Below are 21,561 nucleotides of genomic sequence, written 5' to 3'. Positions count from 1 at the left end.
ATCCTTCAACAACCGTATCAGTCTGCTACCCACTCTGTATGACTCCAGCACCGCCCAAGTCACTTTCTGATCTATACTGTCAAAGACAAGAACAAAGAGGTGCTCATGACCAAGGAGAAGGTTGTGCAGACATGGGTGATAACAATAGACTCAAAAAGAAGGATATTGGTATTCGAAAGGAGTTGTTACAGAAAGATCCTGAGAACAGGATGGATGCAGAAGGTCACCAACAAGGAATTGTATAGGAAGATACATGCCTTCTGAAAATCGACAAAGCAAGTGCAGATGTTTTGTTCTTTTGTTGAGCTTTCTCCACTATCAATCTTAGTGCCAGTATTTGCTGTATGGTACTGCTGAATTCCGCTTGTTCATCCACTAGATGTTCTTCTACCTGCGATCTCAGTCTCTCCACCACTATCACCACCAGCACCTTGCCTAGCTGACTTGTCAGGGCAATCATTCTGTAGTTCTTGCACTCCAAAGCATTTTCTTTCTTGTATATTGTCACTAGCACAGATCTTGTCCATGCCTTAGGTGCCTTCCCTTCTTTCCATGCTATGTTACATAGTTGGTGTATTTCCTGAATCACACTTTCTCCGCCATGCTTAATCATCACTCCTGTGATCTTATCATTTGCAGGGCACTTGTTCTTTAGTCATTTCACTGCTCCTTCTGCTTCCTCCTTCAAAATATCAGTCTCGCTCTCAATGCTCGGCAGAGATATTGCTTTCAGTTCTTCAATCAGTCCTTCTGAGACACTTGGGTCCAACTGGGGTTTGTACAGATTGGTACAATATCTTGCCCTCCCTGCACAACCTTCTCCTTGTCCATGAGCACCTCTTTGTTCTCATCTTTGATTGCCATCTGCTTTTGCTGCCACTTCCTATTAATATTCCTAATCATTTTATATACTTCCCTCGTCTTGAACTTGCCGTAATACCCCTCTGTATCTTCACACTTCTCCTCTGACAATTTCACCTTATCTTTTCTGGCTGCTTTCCTTACCTTCTTGCATTCCGCCCTATATTGCTGTTCCTCACTCTCCGAAACATCCCTTCTAATCTTCAACATTCTCTTCTCTTGGACTAACTTCAATGTCTCCTGTGTAATCCGCTTCTTATTGATCTTCTCTTCTTCTGGAACAGTTTGATCAATTCTATCTCCACAGCAATCCCTAAGCAATTAGCTTAGGAACGAAGATGAGCATCTTGAACACTTGCATACTCAGCAGCATGTTGTACGGATATGAGACAAGGGTGATAATGAAAGATTCAAAAAGAAGGATATTGGCATTCGAAAGGAGTTGTTACAGGAAGATCTTGAGAACAGGATGGATGCAGAAGGTGACCAATGAAGAATTGTATAGGAAGATACAGCCAAAAGAGAACCTACTGCTAAAGATTATACAATGGAAGTTACAGCTATTTGGGTATATCTGCAGAATGAACAATGAGTGATAAGTCAAGACCCTGGCATTTGGCATAATGGATGGTTTGAATAGGAAAGGCAGACCCCACAACAGAGAATGGGCAGATGATATAGTACAACGGTGCAGAGCTAGTCTAAAGAAACTAAGCCACTCCACACTGGATAGGGAAAGATGGCAGGAAACAGTGAGGAAGGCATCAGATACCAATGGGCACTGAGCCAATGTTTGTTGATGATGATGATGATGACGACGACGACGACGACGACAACGACAACGACCTTCCCCTATGGAAAGAGAGGGATAAATCTCCTCTGGGGTTTTGGTAGAAATGTAACCCTATGCAAGTAATATACAATGCAAAATAATCTACAGAAGAAAAGGTAGGTTAATAGTATAATTAGCCAAGGGTAAAGTATGGTGCCCCTAGCCTTTAGTCAAAGGCTGGAGACAGATGGCAGGAGACAAATCGCTTGATCATTATCTTCAGTTCACCTCCTCTGGGGCACCTGGCACTGGCCACTGTCGGCAGACAGGATACTGGGCTGGATGGACCTTTGGTCTGACCCAGTATGGCCGTTCTTATGTTCTTAGGTTCCCATTATACAAATGGATAGGCAGATGGATAGGCTCATTTTTTATATTACTTTTCTTTCTAATTCAGATACTATTAAACTAGGGTTAAAAATCATCTGTAACTTATCTATGGGTCTTTATTTATTAGCTTTCATGGGTAAAAAAAATCTGATGAAGTGGGTGCTATCCATTAAAGATCATTCCCTAATAAACAAAAGTGTTAGTCATTAAGGTGATATAGGCTAACATGGCTATCCCCTCAGACTGTGTCTTTGTACACTGCAGCTGGGCATCTCCCTGTGATCGCTGCTCCAGCAGGGAGTTTATCAGCAGAGAGATTTCCTGCTGGGAGAGGCATTCAGCAGGAAGACTTTCAGCTGAGAGTTCCGTTCCGGAGTTGAGGGCAAAAAGAGGATCTCCCTGCTGGCAGACAGGGAAACAGGGCTGAGGGAGAGATAAATGCATCTTATCTTTGTTATGGAATGATGATTTTTAATCTGGGGCAAAAATTGAGCCACTATTAGGCAAAACAATTTTAATTAAGTTAAATAGAAAAGGAAGAAAAGTAGAGAGTACAGTAATAGCTGGATTATGTTTGGATTGCTTTGTCTTCATATTATCATGGGAAGTTCCCAATCAAATAAGAAAAGATGGTCTATGATGTTCTCTTTTGGAAACAACAAGAATCACACAATGGCAAAAGAATATTCCTAAAGAAGCAACTATCCCTCAAATAGCACAGAAACTTAGGCTGTGGTTATGAATACTGCAAAACACAAACAAGCACATATCATTGGTGAGACTCCTTTACTTCCAGCAGCAATAGATGTGTGCAAAAGAACATGAGCATTGAAAATCACCAATTTGAACATAGCTGCATGCTTCATCAGCGAACATTGGTATAAAAAAAGGCTGCAATCTGACCTATATGAAGCCCTCACCAGGCTGAACCTCATTAGTCCAACACACTTTTGTCCAGCAACATCCGTAATCTGGCATGACTTTAGTTAGCCAATGACCACTTATCATGGGTGTGGCCAAGTTTCCCATGATCTCGTAAAGTTTGTTTACAGTTACCAGTCCTGGCTCTCGGTGATTTGTGCTGTTATTTAGCTCTAATTTACTCCTAAATGTCTTATAAAAGCCCAGTAATAGCAGAAGTGTTGTTAATGCTTTTGCCTAGCAAATTCTCTTGTTCAGCACCAATCAGATCCTGAAGCTGCTGGGCTACAGAGTTTCAACTGTATTATTAAAATTGTCTGGGATTTTATAAAATTAACAACGAAGTCATGCTGTTGTAGTATGCTGTGCTAAGAGATAGGGTCTTACCATGCTCAGCTTCTGTTTCACAGTGAAGTCAGGTTTATCTCAGGCGAGAGGTGTTATAATGAGTCTTTGAAATGTGTGAAAAATTCAGAATTTTCATCCTTGGGAAAACAAGCCTTACAGATTGTGTGCACAATGTGGAATTTTTGACTACATTAGCTTACACAATGGACCTACTTGGCAAACTGACTGCACTGCATCTAACTCTTCAAGGGAATTCAGATATACGATATATGAAAGTGAAAGTCAAAGGATTTTTGAGGAAGCTTTGTCTGTGCAGACACAACACTGAAAAGAGAGTTAGTGAGCTGTTTCCAGCGTTATCAGACTCATTAAAAGAGCAGTGTGATAATTCAAATATTTGAATTGTCTTGATTCGTGCTTTTGGTTAATATTTTTCTGGAGATGGATATAAGTTGCCGATATCAAATGGATTAAAAACCTGTTGTCAGAAACAACCATTCCAATCTTACTAATCTCAGTTCAAGAAAACCTCAGAGTTATCAAGTGATCACACACAGAAGACTAAATCTACAACTCTAACCAAAAAAAAAAAAAAAAAGAATTCTGGATCTTTGCAGAAAGAAAAGTTACTCACCGTAGTAACGGTGGTTCTTCGAGATGTGTCCCCGTGGGTGCTCCACAATAGGTGTCGGGCTTGCCCGGCGCCGCAGATCGGATCTTCTAAGCAGTTTCTGCCGGACTGCGCATGCGCCGGCGCGCGCCGCTCCCTTGCGCGCTCCTGGCCATGTGCGCGATCCGGTCCCCGCCAGTTCCTCGACCAACCGCCTCGGGTGCCCCTGCAAAACACTAACAGAGATCCGAAGCGGGGAGGATGGGCGGGTAGTGGAGCACCCACGGGGACACATCTTGAAGAACCACCGTTACTACGCTGAGTAACTTTTCTTTCTTCTTCGAGTGTCCCCGTGGGTGCTCCACAATAGGTGACTACCCAGCAGTAACCCAAGATAGGAGGTGGGTAATCAGATTATGTGCAGCTTGTCCCCGAGAGGACTGCTGCAGAGAGACGGGTATCCTCTTGGAATACCCTGTGAAGGGCGTAATGTTTGGCGAAGGTGTCGTAGGATGACCAGGTCGCCGCTCTGCAAATGTCTTTTAACGCAACGCCCTTGAAAAAGGCTGTTGATGCCGCCACCGCCCTAGTGGAATGAGCCCTGGGAATGGCCGATAAAGGAGTCTTTTTGAGCTCGTAGCACATTTTTATGCAGGATACAATGTGCTTTGAGATTCTCTGCGAGGAGAGACCTTCTCCTTTCGATTTGGGAGCGAGGGAGACTAGGAGTCTATCCGCTTTCTAGAAGGACTTGGTCCCGTCTATATAGAAGGCTAGCGCCCTCCTCACGTCCAGGAGGTGTAGGCGCGCCTCTTCGTTGGAGTTATGAGGCTTTGGAAAAAACGAGGGTAGAACAATAGGTTCGTTAATGTGAAACTCGGAAGAAACTTTGGGAACAAAGGCTGGATGCAGCCGTATGGTTACCACCTCCTTGGAAAAAACAGTGCAGGGTGGCGTTGCCATGACTGCCGCGAGCTCGCTCACCCTACGAGCTGACATAATTGCAAGAAGAAAGGTCGTCTTTATTGTAAGGAGGCGGAGGGGAACCGTGGCCAAGGGCTCGAATGGTGGTCCCATTAGCGTGGTAAGCACCAGGTCCAAGTTCCACGAAGGTGGAATCGGTTTCCGAGGGGGGTATAGGTTTACCAACCTTTTGAGGAACCTGGTAACCATAGGGTGGGCGAACACCGTGTGCCCTTCCTCCTCATGTCTGAACGCCGAGATGGCGGCAAGGTGGACCTTCAACGAGGATAGCGAGAGTCCTCCTCTCTTGAGGTCCAGTAAATACTCTAGTATTGTAGGTATAGGCACCAAAAGGGGGGCCAGCTGTTTGGTAGAACACCAAGCCGTGAAGAGAGTCCATTTTTGCTTGTAGGTCTTCCTGGTGGAAGTCCTCCTGCTACTTTCTAGGACTTGCTGTACTTCCACTGTGCATGTGCTCTCTAGGGAGCTGAGCCATGGATTAACCACGCTTGCAGTCGCAGGCTTTGGGGGTGCGGGTGCACTATGGACCCCTGGGCTTGCGTGAGCAGATCCGGCGCCACCGGAAGAGGCATCGGTGGACGGTCCGACATACGCAGGAGTAGGGGGAACCAATGTTGTCGATCCCACGTTGGGACTATTAGGATCATCCGGGCCCTTTCCCTCCTGGCTTTCTGCAAGACTTTGTGGATCAGCACTGTGGGAGGAAACGCATAAAGCAGGGAGCCCCTTCACGGGATCGCGAACGCGTCCCCCAGGGACCCCCATCCCAGTCCTGCCCTGGAGCAGAATCGTGGGCACTTCTTGTTGTGCTGAGTGGCAAACAGGTCTATTTGGGGAAAACCCCATGCGTGGAAAATCGGCCGTAGCAGATCGGGACGGATCTGCCACTCGTGTGTGAGTGCAAAACGCCTGCTCAGCTGGTCTGCCTTCACATTGTGCGCACCCGGCAAGTATGAGGCTTTCAGGATTATATTGTTGGCGATGCACCAGTTCCATAAGCGGATTGCTTCCGCGCATAAGGCACGGGATCGAGCTCCTCCTTGCCTGTTTATATAAGACATGGTGGAGGTATTGTCTGTACTGATCCCGACGACTTTGCCTTGTATGTGGTCTCGAAAGTGTCTGCAGGCGTTGAACACTGCTCTGAGCTCCAGTATATTTATGTGTAGTGACTGTTCCGTGGGTGACCACAGTCCTTGAGTCACCTCTTCGCTCATGTGCGCTCCCCACCCTATGAGGGAGGCATCTGTAGTGAGAAAAACCGATATTTGCGGATGGTGGAAGGGTACCCCTGTTAGCAGGTTCCTGGGGTTTACCCACCATTGTAGAGATTTGCGCACCCCGGCTGTGGGCGACACCACCCTGTGAACGGTGTGTACTGTCGGTTTGTATACACTCGCCAGCCAGTGCTGCATGCTGCGCATGTGTAACCTGGCGTTCTGTACTACGAACGTCGCCACTGCCATGTGGCCCAGCAGCTGCAAGCACGTCAAGACCGGCACCGTAGGGCTGAAGGTGATGACCTGCACGAGGGAACCGATGGCCCGAAAGCGAGCCTCTGCTAGATATACTCTCGCTGTAACCGAGTTTATGCGAGCCCCTATGAACTCTATGTCCTGTGTGGGGTCTATTTTTGATTTTGCCAGATTGATAACCAGGCCGAGTGAAGAGAAAGTGTTTGCTGTGACGCGTATCATGCGTAGTACCTCCTCCTTCGAGGCCCCTTTGAGCAGGCAGTCGTCCAGATACGGGAAAATAAATACCCCCTGTCTGTGCAGGTAGGCTGACACCACTGCCAAGGTCTTGGTGAAGACTCTGGGGGCCGAGGAGAGGCCAAACGGTAGGACCTTGTATTGGAAGTATTCGTTGCCTACCATGAACCGGAGGAATCGCAGGTGAGCCGGATGGATAGTTATGTGGAAGTACACGTCTTGTAAATCGAGGGCTGCGAGCCAGTCTCCATCGTCCAGTGCTGTAAGGATGGAGGCGATTGTGGTCATCCGAAAACGTTGCTTGCGCAGGTACCTGTTGAGGCCGCGAAGGTCTAAGATGGGCCTCCAGCCTCCTGTCTTTTTCTCCGTGAGGAAGTACCTGGAGTAGAACCCTTTCCCTTGCAGTTACTCCGGCACTCCTTCCACTGTCCCTATGAGCATGAGATGGTCCACCTCCTGCCTGAGCCTCGCTACATGGGAGGCCTCCTGGAGGTGGGGCTTGGGTGGAGGTCGTGGCGGTGGGAGCGACTGGAAGGGGATGGCGTACCCCGTGGCTATGATCTCCAGCACCCATTTGTCTGTGGTGATCCTTTGCCACTGGTCCTAGAATGGTCGGAGGCGATGGTGGAATAGTCGCTTCGGATGACCTTGTGCGATGGTAGTGATGGCGCAGCCCTGGATGTGTATGTCAAACTTGTGGCCTTTGGCCCCGCCCCGAGGACGCACGGCTCTGTTGTGAACGTCGCCTGCGAGTTCTGTACTGCTGGTGCTGTTGATGTTGCCCTTGCTAGTAACCCCTGTGGTACTGGGGACGCTGTTGCTGGTACTGGTACCGTCTTTGTTGAGGGTAGTACCTTTTCTTTGTGTATGGAGGGGTGTAAATCCCCAGGGTCCTGAGTGTGGCTCTTGAATCTTTACTGGAATGAAGGACCGAGTCAGTTGATTCAGCAAACAGCTTCTGCGGGTCGAAGGGAAGGTCAACTATCTTCGCCTGCAGATCCCTCGGTATACCCGAAGTCTGGAGCCAGGACTCCCTTCGCATCACCACTGCCGTTGCTGTGGAACGTGCTGCTGTGTCCGCAATGTCCAGGGCGATCTCAACTCCTGTCCTCGAGGCCGCGTAGCCTTCTTGCACTATGGCCTTGAGCACCGGCTTTTTGTCCTCTGGAAGCGAGTCCATGAGGGAGGTTAACCTGGAATAGTTGTCGAAATTATGGTTCGCTAAGTGTGCTGCGTAATTTGCCATTCGCAACGTTAAAGTGGAGGAGGAGTAGACCTTTCTGCCGAACAGCTCTAGCTTCTTGGCATCTTTGTCTGTTCCCCCTGTCCTGAATTGAGATGTCTTTGATCTTTGTTGCGACGACTCCACCACCAAGGAATTTGGCTGTGGGTGGCTGAACAGGAACTCCATGCCCTTCGCCGGCACAAAGTATTTCTTATCCGCTCTCTTTTGGACAGGCGGAATAGTCGCAGGGGTCTGCCATATCGTAGTGGCGGACTCTAAGATCGCTTCATCAAGCGGTATTGCTACTCTGGAGGAGGCCGGAGGTCTCAAATTTTTGAGGAGCTTATGGTGTTTCTCTTGCACCTCTGCTGTCTGGATGCCTTGCGTGAAGGCCACCCTCTTAAACAGCTCTTGAAACTGTTTGAGATCGTCCGGAGGATGGACGTCCCCCGGGGCCGTAGCCTCGTCCGGGGAGGAGAGCGAGGAACCGTTGGGGTACGTCTCTCTGGACCCTTCCGGTTCCTGCTGGTGATGGTACACCCTCTCGCTAGAGGTTTGCGAGGGAAAATCTCGGGGTTCCATAACCAGTCCCCCCTGAGATGCTTGAGTCTCTGTCCCCGGTCGCAATTGCCCTCGGGGGTACGAGATCGTCTGTGGGGATCTTTCCCTAGTAGATTGCCGATGGTGTCTATGCCCCGCGTGGTAGGGGCGACCATGGCAGTATAGGCACTGTTCTTGGGAAGGTGACCTAGACCACTCCCTTGGTGCATACCCTCTGCGTCTGGGGGAGGGAGATCGTCGAGACACTGGAGAGAGCGATTTTGCATAATAGTCCAGCGGTTCAAACCCCAGGAAGGGTGAAGGTGGTCCCAGCCAGGGTGAGGCTGGTTGCAAAAATGGAGAAGGGGGCTCCGGGTAGGCTGGGGGGACCCCTGCCTTCTGGTTGGAGTCTGCAACATAAGCGGAGGGCTGTGAGAAAGCAACTCCACAGCCCTGTCTGGAGAGGGGCTGCGGTGCCTCGTTTTGTGTGCAGCCTTCCCCCTCCCTGGAGGAGGTAACTCCGCCCCCTGACGCACAGGGGATCCCGGCCCCGTCCGCACCGTGCTAGGCATGCTCGAAGGCAGTGCCGCACGTGCGGTGTCCTTCGGTGCCTGCAGGCTGCGTGCCTGCACGCTCTGCACCGCCGGTTCCCTGGGGGTCGGTGCCGCTGCCTGCAGTGCCACCGGTACCGGCGCTTGTTTAGCCGCCGCCCTGCCTGCGGTGCGGGGTGGCTGGCTGATTATCGGAGGCTGAGCCGTTTCCACGTGGCTCTCCGTGCCGCCGCCGATCAGCTGTTGCTGCGGCTGGGGGCTGCTCGCTCCTCCCGTCCCGCTCGCTGTTGCTGCCGGCAGGGATCGGGCTGGGGAGGCTTTCCTCCGTTTTTGCGCTGATGGGGTGAGGGAGGCAGCTTTCCTTTTATGGGCCCCAGAGGTTCCCTCCTGCTGCGGCCGCTCTGGCACGTCTGGCTGGAGGGCCTTATCAAAAAGCTGCATTTTAAGCCGCATCTCCCTGTCTCTCCTTGCTCTGGCTGTTAATTTAACACAGAAGGAGCATTTCTGTGCAACATGGGACTCCCCAAGGCACCTTATGCATAGACTGTGCCCATCGGACGCTGGCATCGCCTCTCGGCAGGACTCACATTTTTTAAATCCTCAAGAGGACATTGTTGGTGAGTGTTTCAGTTGTTAAACGGGTACTTAGCACCTTCTCTGTGCTGTTTTCCCCTTCCGATGGCCTGCCGCAGCAGGAGGGCTGATGGCCCTATGCTCCTGGCCTCCGGCGCTTGTTACTGGGACTGGATTGAAGCTGTCCCGCTTGTAGTTTGTTTGTTGCTTTTGTTTTTTTTTGTTTTTTTTTTTTCAAAAATAACAACCGGCTAACTTGCAGTAGCCTAAGTACTTGAAAAACTTTAAAGAAAAACAGTTAAAGTCATTGAATACGCTACTTGGCCTTAGCCTAGTTCGGATTCCATCTGCAGCCGACGGCGGTTAAGAGGAACTGGCGGGGACCGGATCGCGCACATGGCCAGGAGCGCGCAAGGGAGCGGCACGCATAAGCGGTCCAGCAGAAACTGCTTGGAAGATCCGATCTGCGGCGCCGGGCAAGCCCGACACCTATTATGGAGCACCCACGGGGACACTCGAAGAAGAAGGAGAGGATAAAATACATATGGCTTGTCTACACTACCTCCCTACTTCGAAGGGAGGATAGTAAGTAGGGTGTTGGGAGTTTCTTAATGAAGTGCTGTGGGAGATTGATGGAAGAAACTCCCCTGTCAACTTGCCTTACTCTTCACAACTGTGAGGAGTACCAGAGTCAATGGCAGTAAGCTCAAAATTCAATTTAGTGCATCCCTACTAGATGTTCTTAAGTTTCTAAGCGGGAACTCAGTGGAGTCAACTTCAAACAGGTTAGATCTGAATCATATGAAAATATGCTAGTGTAATTATGAGCAGAATCTGCTCTTCTAAATCTGTACATACGGCTAAATGATGATGTCTGTCTGGACCAGCATCTGAAGAAGTGAGTTAACTCACGAAAGCTCATGCTCTAAACTTTTCTGTTAGTCTATAAGGTGCCACAGGACCCTTCGTTGCTGCTACAGATCCAGACTAACACGGCTACCCCCCTGATACTTGACAACATGCAAGGCACTGCATTTAGCCGTATTGAATGGAAATCTATCAATCTCACGAGGAAGCTTGCACAAATTCAGACAGACATCATCTTTCTCTCCAAATGCAAATGAACGGACATCATACCGAATGGACTGAAGGTGAAAAATCCTTTGCAATCTACATACTGCACAGACTACAGTGAGAGATTATGCCACACACTCTCAAAGAAACTGAGGAACCACCTGATCAGCGTCCTGTACAACAAACAGGAGAACATCAAAAAAGAGCTCTCCAACCTGGAGTCTTTCATCAATAACCAACCTTCAACACAAACTTCCACGCCGCTGAACTTTACTAAAATAAGACAAGAGATTTACACTAGACACTTCACTACTATACAGAAGAAAAAGGACTGCAAACTTTCTAAACTCCTGCCTGCCACACAGAGCCACAGCAGTGGTACCACTAACTCAGCCAGCAATATCATCAATCTGTCCAGCTACACACACAGCTCAGCAGAAGAGTCTGCCCTTTCTCGGGGACTCTCTTTTTGCCCCACCACACGCACAAACATGATACAGTTCTGCGGTGATCTGGAAGCCTATTTTCGCCGTCTCAGACTCAAAGAATACTTTCAACACAACACTGACCAACACACCATTACACAGACAACCTCCCAGCAGCACAAGAAGAATAACTCCACGTGGACTCCTCCCGAGGGCAGAAATAACAGTCTGGACCTATACATAGAATGCTTCTGCCGACGCGCACAGACAGAAATTGTGGAGAAACAACATCGTTTGCCTCACAACCTCAGTCGTGCGGAACGCAATGCCATCCACAGCCTCAGAAGCAACCCTGACATTATAATCAAAGAGGCAGATAAAGGAGGAGCTACTGTCATCATGGACAGGTCTGACTACCAGAAGGAGGCTTCCAGACAACTCTGCAATACCAGATTTTACAGGCTACTTTCCTCAGACCCCACCGAGGAATACACTAAAAAACTACACCGTCTGCTCAGGACACTCCCTACACAAGCACAAGAACAGATCTACACCAACACACCTCTAGAGCCCCGTCCAGGGTTATTCTACTTACTACCCAAGATCCACAAGCCTGGAAATCCTGGACGCCCCATCATCTCCGGTATTGGCACTCTCACTGAAGGACTGGCTGGTTATGTGGACTCTCTCCTCAGACCCTGTGTCACCAACACCCCCAGCTACTTCCGTGACACCACTGACTTCCTGAGAAGACTGCAATACGTTGGTGACTTACCAGAAAACACTATCCTAGCAACCATGGATGTAGAGGCTCTGTATACCAACATCCCACACAAAGATGGAATAAATGCTGTCCGGAACAGTATCCCTGATGATGCTACAGCACATCTGGCAGCTGAGCTCTGCAACTTTATACTCACACACAACTATTTCAGATTCGGTGACAATATATACCTTCAAATCAGCGGCACAGCTATGGGTACCCGCATGGCCCCTCAATATGCCAATATTTTCATGGCTGACCTAGAACAACGCTTCCTCAACTCTCGTCCACTAACACCCCGGCTCTATTTACGCTACATTGACGAAATCTTCATCATCTGGACCCATGGGAAGGAGACTCTGGAGGAATTCCACCGGGACTTCAACAACTTCCACCCCAACATCAAGCTCAGCCTGGACCAATCTACACAGGAGATCCACTTCCTTTACACTACCGTGCTTATACACAATGGACACATCAGTACCACCCTGTACCGTAAACCTACTGACCGCTACGCCTACCTTCATGCCTCCAGCTTCCATCCCAGACACACCACACGATCCATCGTTTACAGCCAAGCACTTAGATATAACCGCATTTGTTCCAACCCCTCCGACAGAGACAAACACCTACAGATTCTGCACCAAGCATTCTTGAGACTGCAATACCCACCTGAGGAAGTGAGAAAACAAATCAACAGAGCCAGACGTGTGCCACGAAGCCTCCTACTACAGGACAAGCCCAAGAGAGAAACCAACAGAACACCACTAGCCATCACCTACAGTCCTCAGCTAAAACCTCTACAGCGCATCATCAGGGATCTACAACCCATCCTGGACAATGATCCCACACTTTCACAGGCCTTGGGAGGCAGACCTATCATTGCTCACAGACAACCTGCCAACCTAAAACAAATCCTAACAAGCAACTATACACCGCACCACAGTCACTCTATCTCAGGGACCCATCCATGCAACAAACCTCGTTGCCAGCTCTGCCCACATATACACACCAGCAACATCATTACAGGACCTAACCGGATCAGCCACACCATCGTGGGCTCATTCAGCTGCACATCTACCAATGTAATTTATGCCATCATGTGCCACCAATGCCCCTCTGCCATATACATCGGACAAACTGGACAGTCTCTACGTAAAAGAATAAATGCACACAAATCAGATATCAGAAATGGCAATATACAAAAACCCGTAGGACAGCACTTCAATCTCCCAGGACACACAGCAGCAGATTTAAAAGTAGCTATCCTGCAGCAAAGAAATTTCAAGACCAGACTCCAAAGAGAAATTGCTGAGCTACAATTCATCTGCAAATTCAATACCCTCAGCTCAGGATTAAACAAAGACTGTGAATGGCTGGCTAAATACAAAAGCAGCTTCCCCTCTCTTGGAGTTCACATCTCCAGATCTACTGATGACAATACAACTCAGCCTGCCTGACTGAGCTAACCTCGTTATCCCCAGCCTTGCTCTGGCCTATTTATACCTGGCCTTGCAGATTTCCAGGGCCAGCATCTGAAGAAGCCAGTTAACTCACGAAAGCTCATGCTCTAAACTTTTCTGTTAGTCTATAAGGTGCCACAGGACCCTTCGTTGCTGCTACAGATCCAGACTAACACGGCTACCCCTCTGATACATGACAACATGAAACAGTGTATTCCAGGGTCTACATTGGCCGCGGAACTCCTCACAAGCTGCAAAGCTTAAGGAAGGTCAACAGGAGGAGCGCTTCTGTCGACCTTGTGCTGTAAAGACAGCCATGGAAGTTAATGGCTGCAAAGTTAATTTTTGGTATGCAACTGGTGCACCAAAAATCACGTGGCAGCCATCGACCTTCCAGGTAAGTGCAGACATAGTCTAAAACCAGCTCACATACAGATTTCATTTCCCCTGCCACTAGCCATACTTCTATAAGACAACTGGTAAGTGATATGTGTGTGTCATGCTGGCAGACCAGGTGCCAGCTTATGCCCAGGACACTGGGCTTCACTAAACACTGACAAATAAGTAGCTTGAAACCAGGCTGGCTTGTCTCTGTGTTAGCATTGGTAAACCAAATATTAGAGTTATACGTGTATTATTTTTATGGAATGCCTCTGAGATGCTGCATGTATTAATCATACTTGGAATATCTGTATTCCATGTTATAAGATAATTCTTAAATGTTCGCTCTGTAATTATAAAAATGTTTGCTAAAACTATAAACTTCCACAACAGGGGAAAAGCATCACTAAATGTGAAATATTAGTTTAGTACAAAAGGTGTTGTTACCTTCTCTGCCCCCCTCCCCAGCCAAAAAAAAAGGTCTACAGACATCAAACAAGCTGTTTTGAAACATCAGTGGACAACACGCTTGAAGAGAACTTGTCTCCAGTTTGAATGCTGGGGGGGGAAAGGACAAAACTCTCTGTTAAAGAGAAATTGTATCCTTAAGTACTTTGAACTTTGAGGGGCTATGATTTCTAAACAAAAGCAAGGGGTCTCCAGATGTTTAGCTTGGTTTAGCCCTAAAGGACATAAAGCTTGCATATTATACCAGCTACTATCATCTTTTGGATCCAAAGACTGCATTCTCATTTGTGTGTGTATTGTTACCTGTTTTGACCTTGTAAACAACTCTCATTGCTTCTTCCTAGTTAATAATAGTGAGAGATCTAGGATGCACTTGACCTGAGATAAGTAGCTGGTACTTTTGGACTGGGAGTAACCTGAATATTAATATGATTTTTGGTGCAAGGGACCATCTATCACAAAGGCAGGTTGTAGTAAGAGGACCTGAAACGTAAGTCTGTTTGTCACAAGCCTAGTCTTAGGAACTCAAGTGTAGGTAAAAGTGATCAAGACTTGGCTAATATAAAGTAAAGTTGAGCTTTGAGCAAAGGCAGACCTTGCTCCAACATTCTGGCAGGAACAGGACTGATTCCTCAGAAACACACATAGCTAAGGAGTATTAGCTACAAGTCTTGAACACATTCCAGGAGGGTGGTAACAGAACACCTCGTTAGGAAACATCTTGATACCAACAAGCTCTCGGTGAATAACAGAAATAAACTGACCCAGGTTCAGGACAGGGTCAGGATGACAGCACGATGGATAGCCATATTTTGATCAAAACCACCATGTCCAAGGTAATGGATGGCATTTAGGTACATCAGAGAGTGACATCTGATACGTCAGGATTGATATGTAACTTGTTTATATCCATGTATAAAAATGTATCTTAGAGGGGCTGTCTTTGGTTGATTGCAGGGGGCAGGGGAAAGTCCCACCACTGACTGAGATGGTTCTTATGTTCTTATGGTCCGTTGCAATGAGTATATATGTGTTAGCGTAACTGTAAACATCTGATCCAGGGAGCTAGGACTATGTTTCACTGACACTAAACCTGGCCTAGTGCCTTTGCACCTTATCTGATTTTTGTGGCCTTTGAGGGTTCTCTTAGGACCTGCTGCACTAACTATCTGTGCAAAGCCAGAGCAGCACACAGAGGGAACACATGCACATAGCTCAATGACTATTAACATTTGACAAAGCAAGATATCTGTCAGAACACAGCATCAGTGACTTCTAACTACACAGGTTTGCCTGGGTTGCAAGACAGACAAGAACATCCATCAGGATAGTCAGTTACTCCATGTTAAGACTGTTACAGGGCTAGTGAAGTTCACGTTTGTTAACTGGTTAGTGAAATCTAAGTATAGAACTATCAACCAGTTATGATTTCATAACTCCAAAACTCTTAACCGGTTTCATGCCCTCCGGTTGGTAATTATGGTTGTGAGCCACTCCAGAAAGCTTGATACCAGCCATGAAAGCTAATCTTGGGGTTCTCAAAGGACAACCTGCCTAATTTTGTTTTGTTTCTTTAAATGGAATGAACTTCTGCTCTTTTTTTGCTTTCTTATGACGAAAAAAAAGCTTGAGATATTTCTTATGGGTTCTTTTTAGTAAAATTTGGAAATATAGGACATGCCAAATTTCGCCTTCCTGCTTCTGGTAGAGATCTTTTGTGGGGAGAGAGAGGGTGTATTGTGAGCACGTACCTTTGCTGGAGACGTATAAGAGTGGAACCTTTCTAATGATTAATAAATGTGTTGAGAAGTTGAAAAAAAAAACACTCTTGTAAAATGACAGCTAAAAATCTGTTCCTCTTTTAATGTACAAAGATGTAAGAGAGAGACAAATGCATTTTTTTCTCTTTACAGGTCACCATAATAATTATGTGACTTAAGTAATAGTTTTCAGTGGTTGCAACTATTGAAACAAATGAAGGGTTATGTGTATAAGAATTTTGTGTAATACTTGATACTGAGAGGGTTATTTTCAGCAATGTAAGCCTGTGAAACACCGACAGCGGTGTTCCCTGTAAATTGAGTACTTGGATGGCCACCCAGGAGACATTCGTGTGCTGCCCAGATTATTAGCAGAGAGCCCACCACCACACACAGTGGGCATCATGTGCTTCTACTGGTGGAGCACATACACACATGCCTCAGTGCACATAAAATTTATTCCATCCATGGATGGAAAAAATTAGAGGCAACACTGACAGTATTTCAGCAATAGGAATTGTCAACATTACACCAATCAAACACATTGCAAAACTCCTGCATAATGAGTAGATAGCATCAATAGTTCAGAGGCTGAGTTTTCATACACTATTGGGGCCAGAAGGGAATATTATCATCTTCTAGTCCGAACTTCCGGCAAAACTCAGGCCAAAATTTCATCCAGTAACTCCTGTAAGTGGAGAAAACTATTCTTTCTACATTAGAGGGAAATATTTTCACTTATATCTTATCTGTTTAAAGTTAGATATCTAACTCTGTACTCTAGTACTCAAGTAAGCATCTTAAGCAACTGTGTTAATACAGACATCAAAATACAGATTCAGATACTTAACTTCAAACATTCACATCTGCAAATTGGTCCCAAAGGCAAACAACAGTCCATATCTGACAATAAGATTGAAAGGTTATTATGACTGTTAGTCACCAGTGCACATTTCTGAAATCACTGCTAATTACTGTATTATCAGATGCAGAATGCTTGAAAATCCTGAAAATACTTTTGTATTTAGGTTAAGCAATTAATACACGAACATGAACGAATTAATAAACATAAAACAACTTATAGAGTTACACTTTCAAGTAGACTGGAAACAAGTAATTTAATAAAATGAGAAATATGAATCATAGTAAAGTGAATAACTATAAATTCTGTCCAAATTGTGAAAAAGTCTGCCAAAACATCCCTGGGTATTAGTCATCACTTCCTAATGAGAAAGAACTGACTCTCTCTTTCACTTCTGTTTTATACACACAATAATATGTTGATCTGTATTTTTCTGTTCCTGCAGCAAAATTGTTCCCTATATAAGCAGAACAAGCTTTCTCAATTTCAAATGAGAAAATAAACAATAGTAAAAATAAATTTACCTGCTGATAAAAAAAATTCAGTGTTGGCTTGTCCTCTGTAAACTGATTCAGAAATCCTTTTGGTAAATATCGGATTCGCAGTTCATATCTAAAGAGACAGAAAACAGGATTACATCCATAGTGAAAGGAGAATAACGAAATCTTCAACTGTGGCTTCCGAGAACAGGTTGGATAAGGACCTGTCCTGAATGGTCTATGTATACTTGGACCTGGCTCAGCACAGGCTTCTGGATTTGATGGATTCTTATGTCCCTTCCAGCTATGAACAGAATTAAAACAAAAAAAAAAACCAAAACACACACAAAAACCTCTCTGTATAATTCGTAAATGCTATTAAAATTTTTAAAAGCAATTACATCTTAAATTTCATTAATTACATAGGAAACAATTTTGACAGCCCAGTTATAATGAAATCCAGATGAAAAAGTTTGTGTGTCACTATGATTACTGGCAACCCTCATCTCACCAGTGTGGTTTGGAAGGACAGAGGTTCAGGCAGATGTGTACATAGTAAATCACGTGGGGCTTGTCTACACTAGCTCCCTACGTCAAAGGGAGCACGGTAAGTAGGAGAGAGGTAGCTGTGTTAGTCTGCAGCTTCCAGAACAAGTCGTCTTGTGGCACCTTATAGACTAACAGATATTTTGGAGCATAAGCTTTCATGGGAAAAGACCCGCTTCATCAGATGCATGAGTTGGGGGGGGGGGGTTCAGAGCCCCTCTGAACCCCGCCCCCCCACCAACTCATGCATCTGATGAAGCGGGTCTTTGCCCACAAAAGCTTATGCTCCAAAATATCTGTTAGTCTATAAGGTGCCACAAGACTTCCTGTTGTTCTCTATGGTAGGTAGGGTGTTGGGGGTTTATTAATAAAGTGCTGTGGTGCATATGCAGCACTTCATTAACCAAACTGCCGCCCGCAGCTCACCCGCCGGCACGTTGAAATGCCTTTACTCCTCAAAATTTTTGGGCTGTCAAAACTGCTTCCTATTTAATTTTGAGGAGTAAAATTTTGAGGAGTAAAGGGACTTCGAAGTACCCTGGGCACTTAGGAGTATCAGTGGGTGAGCTGTGGCTAGATGCGAGCTGGCACTTTGAAGTTTAACGCTTCGAAGTTGCCATGGGGTGGGGGGGAGGAATTTGCTTAATGAAGTGCTGCATATGCACCGCAGTACTTCATTAATAAACTCCCAACACCCTACTTACCATGCTCCCTTCAAAGTAGGGAGCTAGTGTAGACAAGCCTGTGGGGATGGCTGAGTAGAAGGTCTGAACCACCTGCTGGAACAGATGATTATGTTTTTCTAACAGGCATATAGGTTTATAGCGGATTTTTTCAGGATGCAAACACCTGAATTCAGACTTGGACGGTCTGCCAAGCCCCGCTATAGGTATGACAGATAGTGGTAGCAGATGAAGCTAAGATGATGGTCTATTTGTCTGAGCAAGTAACATTTCTTATGTTCCTAAGTGAATATAAACATGCATGTTTAACGCACAACTGCCAATAGTGAAAATGGCAACTGGTATAGCTCACCAGGGAGCCACAACCCATGCATTAGCCAAAGGTGCATTCCCAGCTGGAAAAGGCTAGTCTCTTATCAAATAAAGGTGCTGTGGACTCCACCCAAAGAAATAGCTGAGATTTACCTGTCGGAGGGTTTCAGAAACAGATATGCATATCCCATATTAGGGTACTGAGGTGCACATAATAGCTCAAAAAATCTAAGTCTCACCATAACATTGCCACAAAATTCAAATATAGCAGGGAGTGCATTGAAGCAGGATGAGGGGTCACTTTGATTTGCTGGATATGCCAGATTTTTGGGGTCTTCCTAAAGCTTTTCTTTTGTTTATAAACAGAGTATTTGGAAACTGATTGCCTGTGTCTTCCCTAGAGAGCTCTGTTGACAGAAGGGGCCTTTTGTCAACAGAACTCAGGGAGCGTCTACACTCATAAGATCTTCTGTCAATAGAGTCTCAACAGAGCTCTGCATTTGTCTCGACAGACTCATCCCTCAAAAATTTGAGGCATAACACTTTGTCAACAGAGTTTTGTCAACTGAAGTGCAGTGTAGACACTTCTGCCAACAGAGAGGGCTTCTGGTCCACTGGGCAGCTGTGTTTGCAGAGCTTCCGGTCAGACCGCTCTGTCAATCTGCTTTTGTGTGCAGGTGCACCCTGTTGACAGAAGTCAACACAACTCTGTCCAAAGACATTACTGTTGACAAATTCTTCTAGACATAGCCATCGAGTATTAGCTATGGGTACTGCCGTGGCACCTAAATACTCCTATCAGGTGATCCCTACTCTGAAGATCTTAGAATGTCTCATGCAGTGTAAACCCAGCACATCTCTAACAGCACAGCATTATAGCAAGATGACCAGCAACAAAATCCTTTTAATTAGAAACATTTTGAAATTTCACATTGCTGTTTTCAGCAGGATAGGAGAGGATGCTTAGCAAGTCAGAAAATAATGTTAAGGACTGAAAGTTAAGGCACACAAACCTGACAAAAAGACAAAAATATTGACCAAAATGACATTAACTCGTTTGAACATATAATGAATGCCAAGCTCACAAAAATGGCAAACAGCTATGGAATTTTGATTTGCTGCGTGTCTCATTTCTACTTATGGATACTCAATCTATGGTGAACTCTGTGTGTGTGTGTGTGTGTGTGTGTGTGTGTGTAAAAGCAACATTTTATTATGTATATAAAACTAGGGATTTAAAATACTCATCTATTTGTTCATGATATTTTGAGGCTCTTTTCAAAAACAAAGTGCCTGTTCAATCTTTGGCATAAAATAAATCAAACCTTTTTAAAGAAGTCTATGAACCTTCAGACTCACATCGTATACATCATGTATCTTCATCTTTATCCACATACTAGATTTCTAGATTTTGAAAATTTTAAAGTTTAAAGTTAAAATCTAGAAAGCTAGTACGTGAATAAAGCCTGAAGATACACCAAAATGTAGAAGGGGAAAAATAAGACAGGGAGAGTGAAAAGAAGGAAAATAATTGTTTTTATAAACAGGGAATTTGCTTTGTTCTACATTGGCCTCAGTAATATAGCAGTAGTGATTTGGCTTTTTCCAATGGAGAAATAAACATCCTTCAGTTTATCTGGTTTTGGGCAGCGCAGGGATGCCCATACCATGCATCTCTAGACTTGAGCCCCAGATGTGCCATAGGTCGGGCTAATTTTTGGTTGGGGGAAAAAAAAAAGCAAAGGAACATATACTATAGTTTTTAACCACATCATCAACTGCATCCGAAAAAAATAAAAACACTTAATATTCAATGTATAATTTATTTTTAAAAGTAACCCTAAGTCTGGAAGCATCAGGCAGACTAGTATATTTAGTTTCTATTTTACTTTGCCCCATATTTCAATTAGAAGGACAGATATCAAACAAAAAAAATTAACTTAAGCTGCTGAACTCCATACAGCAAAGACAAAGACAACGAACCCATCTCCATCACACAAACAGATGAGTTATTCAAAATCAGGGATAGGCGATGAGTAGAGTGGCCCACCAGACACTTTATTTACCAGTGCGTCTGCAGGTGCAGAACCCTGCCTTTCCTGTTGGCCACATTCCTAGCCATTCGGAGCGCAGGAAGAGGCACAGATTGGGCCACGGTTTCTCACAGCTTCTATTGGCCAAGAATGACAAACCATGGCCAATGACAGCTGTATGCAGCTGTATCTGTAGGTGCTCAGGTAAATAAAACATTTGGTGACACACCAAGGGGCCAACCCCGATAAACCATGCCCATCCTGTTTATTGCCAATCCCTGGTCAAGACAGTAGAGAATTACAGAAGCTTAATGTACAAATAGAAGGTGAAAAAAGGTTTGTTGGATGACCTAGTCTTCATCTCTTTAAATGAAGAATTGTTCCCTCTCTAGGCCCAACAAACTAGTGCCAATGGCACTTTCACCATTTCTCATGCACAACGGTGAGGAAGGGTCGAGGTTTACTTGTCCAGAAGTCTGTCTACATTGGGGTGTGGTGGGGGAGCACCCCCAAGAAACTGATGTGTTCAAAGGCTCCACTCTTCCTTGCTATTGATGGAGGAAGTACAGGATCTGGGATAGAGGTTGGGTACAGAAGGCAGTTCAGGGTCGGTAGAAAGTGGGGGTCATTCAGAAAGAATCTGGGTGAAGGAGATGGTTGTGACCTGGGAAAGGGTACTGGGGTGCACGAAAGAGTGCAGGGTCTGGGAGAAGGTATGGGTGCAGGCGAAGATTCTGATATGGAGGAGGGATATAGGAGAGGTGCAGGGGCTTGGGTTGCGACCTAGGGCAGGAGGGGTTTGTGACATATGGCAGCAGTTGGGGT

At 45.8% G+C, this 21,561-nt stretch overlaps 1 protein-coding gene across 9 annotated transcripts in view; it reads right to left on the bottom strand.

The window, feature by feature from the left end:
• PTK2 (protein tyrosine kinase 2) overlaps positions 1–21,561 on the bottom strand; it is a 418,848-nt gene that overhangs the window by 198,790 nt on the left and 198,497 nt on the right. For all 9 annotated transcript variants that reach the window (XM_074986603.1, XM_074986600.1, XM_074986607.1 and 6 more), the window contains one exon: positions 17,208–17,295. In XM_074986603.1, coding sequence (XP_074842704.1) covers positions 17,208–17,295 — 88 coding nt within the window. The remainder of the gene's footprint in view (positions 1–17,207; positions 17,296–21,561) is intronic.

The sequence above is a fragment of the Carettochelys insculpta genome, chromosome 2, assembly GCF_033958435.1.
Source record: "Carettochelys insculpta isolate YL-2023 chromosome 2, ASM3395843v1, whole genome shotgun sequence".
NCBI lineage: Eukaryota > Metazoa > Chordata > Testudines > Carettochelyidae > Carettochelys > Carettochelys insculpta.
The sequence above is the reverse complement of the archived record's forward strand: the minus strand, read 5'-3'. Positions and strand labels throughout refer to the sequence as shown.